Source organism: Nuphar pumila, chromosome 2 (assembly GCF_984573655.1).
Source record: "Nuphar pumila chromosome 2, dmNupPumi1.hap1.1, whole genome shotgun sequence".
Taxonomy (NCBI): Eukaryota; Viridiplantae; Streptophyta; class Magnoliopsida; order Nymphaeales; family Nymphaeaceae; genus Nuphar; species Nuphar pumila.
The window spans coordinates 123,645,320-123,656,846 of record NC_143250.1 but is presented as its reverse complement, the minus strand read 5'-3'; the positions used below and the strand labels follow the sequence as shown (position 1 = coordinate 123,656,846).

The 11,527-nt window shown below is 35.3% G+C and overlaps 1 protein-coding gene across 1 annotated transcript in view; it reads left to right on the top strand.

Annotated features, from left to right (window-relative positions):
• The first annotated feature begins 10,164 nt into the window (after positions 1 to 10,164).
• Positions 10,165 to 11,527, top strand: part of LOC149846990 (shikimate kinase 3, chloroplastic-like) — a 40,552-nt gene continuing 39,189 nt past the window's right edge. The window contains exons 1-2 of the mRNA XM_089998244.1: positions 10,165 to 10,749; positions 11,458 to 11,519. Coding sequence (XP_089854370.1) covers positions 10,527 to 10,749; positions 11,458 to 11,519 — 285 coding nt within the window. The 5' untranslated portion in view covers positions 10,165 to 10,526. The remainder of the gene's footprint in view (positions 10,750 to 11,457; positions 11,520 to 11,527) is intronic.

The window sequence follows — 11,527 nt, the reverse complement described above, 5'->3', positions numbered from 1 at the left end:
AAACGTCATTTTTTTTGTTCATTGCTCACGAAGCAGGTTATAGAAAAGGCTCATTTTCTTCTTTAAATGAAACGTCGTTTGTTCCATGCTATTAAAGGAAACATCTTGTGTGTCTTGCAGAACACGACGATTCATTCATTTATTGTTCACGTCATTTCACATCCTGCCAGTTTTTAAAAAGCACGCAAAAAGAATATTAATAAATAAATAAATTTCATTACGCATTAATTAAAAGATGTTGTTTAATTTGCTAGTATCATCGACACGATGTTAGTACGTGTAAATGAATGACACGTAGCAGAACATCACTAGCGTGTCAGATCCTAAACCCTATACTAATGTTATGCAACGTTTCTTGCAACTAAAGGAATCACTATACATAATAAACTCAAACTAGTAATCGCTATAATTGTTATCACAGGAAGTACAAATCGTGGTAACTGCATAATCGCTATACCTATTAATCTTTAAACTAAGTAATCGCTATCACAGAAAATGCTATAAATAATAAACCTTAAACCAGTAATCGCTATACAATTTAACAAACGTAAGTACAAATAATGGTATCTTCATAATCGCTATACTGAGTAATCGACATATTAAGTAATCGCTATCACAAGAAACGCTAAAAGTAATAAACTTTAAGCTAGTAATCGCTATATGATTTAGCAAACGTATGTATAAATCGTTGTAATTTCTTAAACACTATACATATTAAGCGTTATACAGAGTAATCGCTATCACAGGAATCACGATACATAATAAACTATAAGCCAGTAATCGCTATACGTAAGTACAAATCATGAAAGAGTTAGTGACACTTCTATGTTACACTTATTAATAAAATAATTATATAATTACAACAAAGAATGTTAGAATTACAATATAGAATTATCGGGATACACAAATCACATATATTTATTCACTTGCGCTTGACGACTCAGATCGACCTATAACTCGTCTCTTGCTTGCACTTGGTGGAGTCTCTTTATTTGGTGGCCTCTTTATTCCCTTGATTTTATATAACCCACTGATAATCATCTCAACCAGTGACCCAATTTGTTTACTCAAATTCTGCACGTTCTTCCGTAACTCCTTATTCTCACACTCTAGCATCGCAAACCTTTGGTCAGACGATACCTTCTCCTTTGGGAGTTGTGTTTACTCGTTATCATGTACTGCAACAAATGAAATCGTAGTATCCGCCAAATGGACACGATGGACGTTACGTCTATGTTGGAGGATGACATGCTTGGGGACAAGAGTGACCTCACTTTCAGGTTGCTTCTCCTCAATCTGTCGATTTCCATGCATGGGTTGCCAATATTATCTGAAATAGTTGGGGTCATATTGTTGTTCTTTATAATCATATGGTATGGCACGAACACCTTCGTTGTTCTAGTTATCCAATTGTTTCTTGAAGCGTTCATGTCAATTCACGTTTGTGGCCCCACCACTATTCATCTTCCTTTTCAATGCCAGAGGCAATTTGGGTATCGACTGTCCCAAGCCAGCTTGTAGGAGTACTCAACTACCATGTTGCATCTCGGCTTCATATTCAGACAGACTGTCTCGCAACATTGGCAACAACCTCATCGTCCTCGTCATCCCCATCCCCATAAGGTCTCTACAAACCTGTATAATCGAGATTATGGTTTAGATATAGACATAATTATTCATGCAAAACATTACAATGATTTGTACTAAAGAAGACAAAATGTTGAATGTGATTATTAGTTAAGAATGCTAAACATTACAATGATTTACGGTAATAAAAGTTAGATGCAAATGTGATAACGATTTGATCTAAGGAAAACGAAATGCCGAATGCGATGATTACTTGAGAATGCTAAACATTACAATGATTTACGGTAATGAAAGTTAGATGCAAATGCGATAATGATTTATACAAAGGAAAATGAAATGTCAAATGCAATGATTACTTGAGGATGCTAAACATTACAACGATTTATGGTAATGAAAGTTAGATGCAAATGTGATAATGATTTATACTAAGAAAAACAAAATGCTGAATGTGATGATTACTTGAGAATGCTAAACATTACAATGATTTATGGTAATGAAAATTAGATGCAAAGGCGATGGCGATTTGCACTAAGGAAGACAAAATCCTAAAGCGATGATTACTTAAGAATGCTAAACATTAGAATGATTTGCGCTAATGAAAGTTATGCAAATGCGATGACGATTTTTAATAAGGAAGACAAAATCCTAAAGCGGTGATTGCTTAAGAATGTTAAACCATATAACAATTTACGCTAATGAAAGTTAGATGCATAGGAGATAACGATTTATACTAAGAAAGACAAAATCATAAAGCGATGATTACTTAAGAATGTTAAACATTACAATGATTTTAAACCATTTACCTCATTTAATTGCAGCCCGTCTAAAATGAATTGAGCATTTTCGCACTTGACATTTATTGAAGCCCACACGTCGATCATGTTTAAACCACAAACCGTAGGGCCACATTAAGGACGCAAGGCGACAATATGCTCCCAAGTCCAGGCCTACAAAAACAATATATTAGTAAGATTACAACCTTCAACGAGCTTAGTCTACAAACACTAAATATGTAATAAACAAATACCTGAACAAATAGCCAAAACCCCCAACGATTTTCATACCCCTACTTGCACGATAAAGTTGATTGTATAAGTGTGCGAGCATAGCAGCATCCCATGCCCAGTTGTCGACTTCATCTAATCTTCCAAGAACTACAGCCACAAGTAACTTATTCTCGATCCAGAATAATCAAAAAATAAAGTAAGTCCAAAAAAATAAATAAGGAAGCCGCACAACTCTTGGTCAGTTGCTTCAGATGCACATGCAGTGGACTGGCCTTCCCATTTATTACAAAAAAAATAAACTTTCATCGATGAGAAATTGCCTCCACCAGAAATACACTCATTCCATTCCTCCATCGACATTCCTAGAAGGGTCATGCAATTGTCCTTTGGGTTATAGTTTGAATCCTGTGTTAGGACAACACTGACATGGCACTTAAGACCCGTAATCCGTGCCACATCCTCTAGGGTCAGGGTGATCTCAAAACCCCCAAACTGGAACCTGTTCGTCTTATGGTTCCACTTATTGACCAGGTGGGTTATGGTGTTTCAGCAATTTTCAAAATAATGTTAGTCCAGAAGGCCGCCAAAGTGCATCTTTCGTAATCGGTCCTTCTGATATTCACTCAGCTTTCTAAACCACGACAGAACTACAGACCACTGACACCGCTCTTTCAACTTTTCACCTGTTACTTTGCTTCTCTTATGACCTGCCTGTAACACAAAATATCAAATCACAGTTAATCGCTATCGCAGTAATCGCTACACATAGTAATTTCTATCGCAGTAATCGCTATACATAATAATCGCTATCACAGTAATCGCTATACAGAGTAATCGTTGTCGCATTAATCGCTATCGCAGTGGTCACTTTAGAGAGTAATCGCTATACGTAATAATCGTTGTACATAGTAATCGATGTACATAGTAATCGTTATTCATAGTAATTGTTGTACATAATAATACGTACAACAGCACATCGCGACATACAGTAGCGCTTAACGTACCTTGGTCACACTTTTCTCCTCTTCATCCTCTCCCTTCCTCTGCTTTTGTATTTCTTCCTTCCTTTCATCCATCGTCTGCTTTTTCCTTTTTCTTTCATTTTCTTCCTCTTGTTTCTTCCTTTCTTTTTCCTTCTCTTTCTCATCCTGCTTCTTCCTTTATCTTTCCTTCTCTTCCTCCTTCTCATTCTTTTGTCTTTCCTTCTCTTCCTCGTCCTCCTTCTCCTTCCTTTGCCTTTCCTTCTTTTCCTCATCAACCTTCTCCTTCATTTGTCTTTCCTTCTCTTCCTCGTTCTCCTTCTTCTTTCCTTCTCTTCCTCTCCCTGAATCTGCTTTCTTTGCCTTTCCTCTTCCTTCTTCTTCAATTATCTTTGCTTTTCTTCCTCCTCCTCCTTTTTCAACTGTCTTTGCTTCTCTTTCTCCTTCTTCTTCTTTAATTGCCTCCGCTTCTGTTTCTCCTTCTCCTTATTATTTCTTTGATTTTTCCTCTCCTCCCAGTCCTCCTTCTTTTGCCTTTGTTTCTCTTCCTCTTCCTTATTCTTCTTTTGCTCCTCCCTCTCCTCCTTCCCCTTCTCCTCCTTTTGCCTTCGCTTCTCTTCCTCATTTTTTTATTATTCATTTGCTTTCCCCTATCCTCCTCCTTCCTTTGCCTTGGTTTCCTTTGCTTTTTTTATTATCGTCCTCCTTCCTTTCATTTTTCTTGTCTTCGTCATCCTTCTTCTTCTTTTTCATCGTTGGATTATCATCTTCAATATCTAACGAATTAGGCTTCGATCTATACGTTATCAGCAATTGCTTTCTTTCCTTATCATTCTCAATCTTCATTAATCTGTAGTACGCTTATACTTGCTCATACAAAGCATACTCTTGGATGATTACGTCAAGTGTTTTCCCCGTTGATGATGAAGCGTTTCTTCTCTTAGGAATGTAAGTCATTCAAAACCTACACGACACAAAAACTTACTGAGACAACAAAGGGTGCTTCGGCGAAAGAAGATGAAGCGCTAAATTTTTTATGGAACGTTTAGGGGGAAATATTACGAAGAACTCCTTTTATAGTTGAGGAGTTTAATGCTTATGGGACCCGACAAAGATTTTTTGTCAGTTCACATTTTTGGCGGTTCATGTCTTATAATAAAAGATTTTAAAATGATGTCGTTGTCGGCCACAAAGATCTGGCTTTGTTGCGAAAATATTATCATAGTATAACACAATCAGATGATCAAATATCATACAAATCGATATGAAAATTACTATTGATAGCTTATAAATCGATATACAGAATCAAGATAAAAATCGATATTTAGAATCAAGTCAATATCTTAAATCGATATTAAGAATCAAAACATATTAAATCGATATGGAAATTCCTATTGATATCTTAAAAATCAATATTTACAATAAAAAAAATGTCTTAAAATGATATTAGGAATCAAAACAATATCTTAAATAAATATTAAGAATCAGCATAGAAATCAATATTAAGATTCAAAATAATATCTTAAATCGATTTGAAAATTCGTGTTGATATATTTAAAATAGATATTTAGAATCAAAACAATATCTTAAATCGATATTTGGAATCAAAACAACATCTTAAATCGATATGTAAATTCCTATTGATATCTTAACAATCGATTTTTATAATCAAAACAGTATCTTAAATCGATATTAAGAATGAAACAATATCTTAAATCCTTATTAAAAATCACCATAGAAATCAATATTAAGATTCAGAATAATATCATAAAAAGATTTTAAAATTTGTATTGATATCTTAAAAATCGATATTTAGAATCAAAACAATATATTAAATCGATATTAATAATCAAAATAATATCTTAAATCGATATATAAAATCACGATAGAAATCAATATTATGCTGAATTGTCGTATCGATGATTAATATATTATGCTTTGTCTATTGCGATTTATACATTGAATATCCTATTGCGATTTGCCTTTATGAGCTTTGTCTAAGCGATTTGCTTGATACCGATTGTCCTTTCGCGAATTAATTTATGAGCTTTGTATAAGTGAACATGTCCTACCGCGATTTATATAATGATTGATTCATAAAAGGCGGAAAGAAAAATACAATAAACAAATCGACACGATGTTTAGGCATAGTAAACTATAAATCGAGTTAACTTCAATGATACATTACAACCACATTCATTTACAAAATATATGAGTGTTTCACATTCTTTGCTTCTCATGCAAATATCCTCAACTGAACATTCTTTGCTTTCAGAGCGTTACACATTCTTTGTTTTCAGAGATCCTCCAATGTTATCACTCCTGGCACAGAGTTCATATTCCAACTAGCAAGAGCTCTAGAGATATATATATGTGATCGGCACATAGAATGACTTTGCAGCATGAAATGAGTGCACTCTTGAGAATATACTTCACAAACCAATGCTCAGGCACTCATTGCTAGAAGTAACCGATACTATGTGTATATTTATCATGGAGTATATCGAAGGTAGGCAGATATTTTTCCAACTATGAATTATGGTTTGCAAACAATGGAGGGTTCGACAGTAGGAATAGATCAAATAGATGAACATCAACATCACCCCCTGTCTATCATGCATAATATTTGTGCTTGATCCAGTATGACGACAACAATTGAAGATGATTATGGTCGTTATATTATGCGTAAGCTTCAATATACTTCACGATAAATACGTCATAGTCATATGTGTCATGAACATATCGATGTACACACAGAAGATAACAACCATAATCATCATCAAAGATTATACAAATCTTTCCTCACGGCGTAAAACAACTACGTTATCAGTATCAAAACCCATCTATCAAGCACAGGTAGAAGAAACACAGAAGAACAAAGAAGAAAAAAAAATACAAGGAAGAAGAAGAAGAAGAAGAAGAAGAAGAAGGAGGAGGAGAAAAAAAAAGAAGAAGAAGTTGCGTTGCTGCAGAAAAGAGGAAGAGAGGTTAAATAGATTAGGGTTTTAGACATGAACAATGGGTCGAGTCGGGTAGGGTTTTACATAGAATAAGGTTTTACATAGATCTATATTAGGGTTTTACATAGAATAGGGTTTTATGCACATGTAAACAAATCGATACGACGTTTAGACTTAGTAAAGTACAAATCAATTTACAACTTGATAACTATTAAAAAGTTGTAAATCACTATCACAATTATATAAAAGAAGTGTTCTATCACGATCTGTACAGTTATAAACATTAAGTTAAAGTTACAAATCATTATTAAGGATCTGCTTTAAGCCCTTTCCTATTTGCTATAGTGATGGATGAGCTTACGAGATCAATTCAAGAAAATATGTCATGGTGTATGTTGTTTGCTGATGATATTGTTTTGATTGATGAGTCTAGAGTTGGGGTTAATGCTAAGTTAGAATTATGGAGATAGACATTGGAAGCAAGAGGTTTTAAGTTGAGTAAGAGTAAGATAGAATATATGGAATGTCGGTTTAGTAAGCAACAAAGTAGTGATGGGAGTGTAGTGAAGCTTGGTGAGCAAGAAATACCGGTGGATGATTGTTTCAAATATTTGGGATTTATCATTCAAAAGTATGGAGAAATTGATGGAGATATAAATCATAGGATAAAGATTGGGTGGATGAAATGGAAAAGTGTAATTGGAGTATTGTGCGATCATAGAATGCCATTACGGTTGAAGGAAAAGTTTTATAGGACGACTATTAGGCCCACTTTACTATATGGTACAGAATGTTGGGCTGCCAAGAGACATCATATTCAAAAAATGAGTGTAGCTGAGATGCGTATGCTTAGATGGATGTGTGGAAATATAATAAAAGATAAGATTCAGAATGAGGAGATACGTAAGAAGGTAGGTGTGACACCTATTGAAAATAAGATGAGAGAGAATCATTTACGGTGGTTTGGACATATTTGGCGAAGGCCTAATGGTGCTCTAGTTAGAAGGATGGAGAAATGGGAAAATATATTAGTTAAAAGAGGTCGGAGTAGGCCTAGGAAGACTTGGATGGAGATGATAGAAAAGGATATGAATACTTTGAACCTCACCGAGGACATGGCATTGGATAGAAATGATTGGAGGAGAAGGATTCATGTGGAAGACCCAGAATGAGTTTCTTTGTTGGTTCATATCGCCGACCCCAATTGTTTTGGAACGAAGACGTAGTTGTTGTTGTTGTTGCAAATCGTTATCACTATTTTATAGAAAAAGTGTTCTATCAAGATCTGTACAGCAACAGACCTAAATCATTAACGATTTGTCCTATAGTGATTTTTGTTTAACAACTTTGTCTATTTGAACGATATCCTATCGTGATTTGCTTTTACGAGCATTTTCTATGTGAACGATATGTCGTATCACGATTTACCTTATGACTGATTCATAAAAGGCGGAAAGAAAATAGCTTTAAACAAATCAACACAATGTTTAGACTTACTAAAGAACAAATCGACACGATGTTTAGGGTTTAGGATTTAGGGTTTAGGGTTTCGGGGTTCGGAGTTATGGTCTAGGTTTTAGGGTTTAGGGTTTAAGGTTTAAGGTTAAAGGTTTAGTAATTTATTAAGGGTTTAGAGTTAGGGTTTAGCAAGATATTAAGGGTTTAGGGTTTAGGGTTTAGGGTTTAGGGTTTAGGGTTGATGGTTTAGGGTCAGGGTTTAGGGTTAGGGATTATGATTTAAGGTTTAAGGTTTAAGGTTTATGATTTAGGGTTTAGGGTTTAGGGTAAAGGGTTTAGGATTTTGGGAAAAGGGTTTAGGGTTTAGGTTTAGGGTTTAAGTTTAGGGTTTACGATTAAGGTTTAGGGTGTAGGGTTTATGGTTAAGGGTTAGATACTTGTAGTATGTAATTGAAACCTGTGCGTGAGGAATAACAATTGTAGGGACATGAGGTGACCATTTGCGTGTTCAAATCGTTGCTCCTTTTGCGGTTTCTATGAAAATCGCTTTAAAGCATTGTACTTATAATTAAATAGTTGTCACGTGAATCACTATCATCAACAATTATAAATCACTATTGCATCAAACATATAAATTGTTTTTAATTTAAACATACAAATCACTGCTTCAAACTTACAAATCGATGTATAAATCACACCCTTCATAAGTACATATCGTTGTAACATTTAAGCTTCAACAGTAAACCTCGTTGTACGATTTAGCAAACTTGAGTACAAATCTTGGTAACTTTATATATCATAAATCACTACTGTGTTAAATGCATAAATCATTGCTGCTTTAAACGTATAAATCATAACTTATAAATCATAAATCGTGTCGATTTGGCTTTATTACCAAAATATGTCATTCAATATCTGATGGATCAGGCTTCGCGATTTGTATTTATGATTTATGAAGTTACTATGATTGATGTTGTCCAGGGTTTGTGAGGCATAACAATACTTACGTTTATCGTATCGATTTGTAATATGAATAAGCGATTATGCTGAATTATTGTATCGATTTGTAGTATATTATGCGATATGTACATCGATGTGTGTGTTTAAATCGTTGCTCAGTTAGCGATTTCTATTAAAATCGCTGCACATTATTTAAAGTATGAATCATTGTAAATAGATATTATGTGCTTGCTAGTATCAATTATTACGATATTTGTCATATGAATCACTTCAAAACATGCTAATACTATAAATCGTTACTTTTATTGACATGATAAATAATAACTCGAAGATCATTACAAATAACTGAATTACATTTCCTTTGGTAGAGTCAACTCATTCTTTGTAAAAATCTTCAATTATTTATCTTCGATGAGTATGTACAACCACCAATTAAAACAATATTGAACATAACACCTGAGAAACTGTATCGATTTGAATGGTGCAGTGGGCTGCCATTACGAATGAGCTCGTTTGCTTGCAGAAGATATGTAGGATCTGACCCTTGATACATAGTTGTTGTCAGAACTTCTGCAGAAGAACATGGAGCTACCAGCTGCAAAGTATATTTTTGAATCTGCTCTTATTGATTTAATATCTGATAGATCCTCAGCTACAGGATAAAGGGTGGTCCGACAACAGACGACGGTAAAAAGTGGTCCGACAGCAGACGATGGTAAAAGGTGCTCCGACAATAGACGACGGCAAAGGGTGCTTCCACGACAGCAGACGACGGTAAAAGGTGTTCCTCCGAAAGTGTAAGGGTGATCCAGAACGTAAAGGATGACATATTTTGAGGTTGAAACTCTTTAAGCAGAAATGTGCATTTCTTAGGGCGAAAATAAAATATCATCCTTCATTTTCTGGTTGGAAGAGATTTTGGTACATTACTAGAAACATCGAGTCATGACGTTAATGACAAGAAAGAATACTTAAGTCTTTATAGACGCACCAGACTTTCGTGTTAAGTGATGAAAACACACAGAGAAACGAGCCCCAACATAACGCACCTGCGTGTTTAAGAGGGAACATATAACCTGCTTCGATGAGACCTGGTCCAGCGTGCCATCTACAAAAACCCTAGCCTGCTTCTACCTACCAACGTACCTACCCACACATATCCATTTTCTGCCATGCATCTTTCATAAAAACCCATTCTTTCATTTGCTATTTATGACTCCGAAGGCAAAACCTGTCATAATAACAACTCATCTTTGTACCTCAGGAAAGCAGCGTTGCACCCCCACAAAATAGTCTCTTCTCCCATTTTTTGGGCTTTAAATTCAGTCCCTTTTATTACCAAGGATTCATTTTTATTTCGTCGGTTCGTTTCTTCCCGTTGGTATTGAAGTTTCTTCTTGGGTGCTCTTTTTTTTGGGTGTGAGAGTTGGGTGGTGGGATTTTGGATGAAATCTGGAGAATTTCTCAAGTGGGTATTTTCGAATTTTAGGTTTCTGAGTTGGGTTTGCGTTTGCGGGTGGGGTTTTCGAGTGGGTTGTTGGTCATTGATCTTCTGATCAAGAGAGGTCGGTTCGATGGAGAATTGTGGTGCATTGAGCATGCAGGCTCGCGGGTGGCTCGGTTTGGAGAAGGGGAGGGCCAAGGCACCTGATCCTCTCTTCTTCTCAGAGAGTTGGCGGGAGAGGAAGAGCGTCCGGGCCTCCAAATCGCAGGATCTGCGGTTGAAGATGGTGCCGTGCAAATCGAGGGCTGCTACACCCATCATCAAGTATTCTTGTTCCCCTAAAGATTCAGCAGGTATACAACTCTTTCCTGAGGTACATACCGATTTTTGGTATATTGATATCTTGATCTCATAAAAGAGAAAGTGGGATTTTCTTTATGTTAGTTGGCCGTTTGGTTTTGAATATTTGAGAACTTTGATGACTGATCGCTTTTTGGCGAAAAGAGTTCATGGTGTGTTTCTTTTTTTTTTAATTCTTACTTTTGGTTTTGGTGGTTGGTACATAATGCATGTGCTCGGTAATCATGTTTATTTGAATTTCTGTGCTGTTTTATTGTTATTCTTAATATCACTGTAACTATAAATTATAATGATGATCCTTTAAAAAAAAAGATTATAATGATGATGATGGTATCTATTTTTATAATTATAACAAAAACAAGAACAACAAACAACGACAATATAAGTGAGAAAGAACAAGATGTATTTTATTGTATTCTATGGATCTAGTAGTTTCAGAAACGTGCACATCTGGTGTTACTCATTTTTTTCGTCGAATGGTACTCATTGTCATCTCCACTTTTTCTTCAAATGGATTGTTATCTGAGTTATTAGAACGGCTATAGGAAGAGTAGAAATTCTACTCAATCATTTTCTTAGAACTCACTATGGAAAGAGTAGGAACCTTATCCTAATTACAGCCTGCCTCGCTTTTCAATTTGGTCATTTTTCTGTTGTGGTTTTCTCGGTTATTGAAGTTCTCGTGTTTTACCTCATGGCAGTGCCTTATGGACTGAAAGCAAAAAACTTGCGATCATCTGATGAGGAGGCCTTGATTTTGAAGGTAAATAA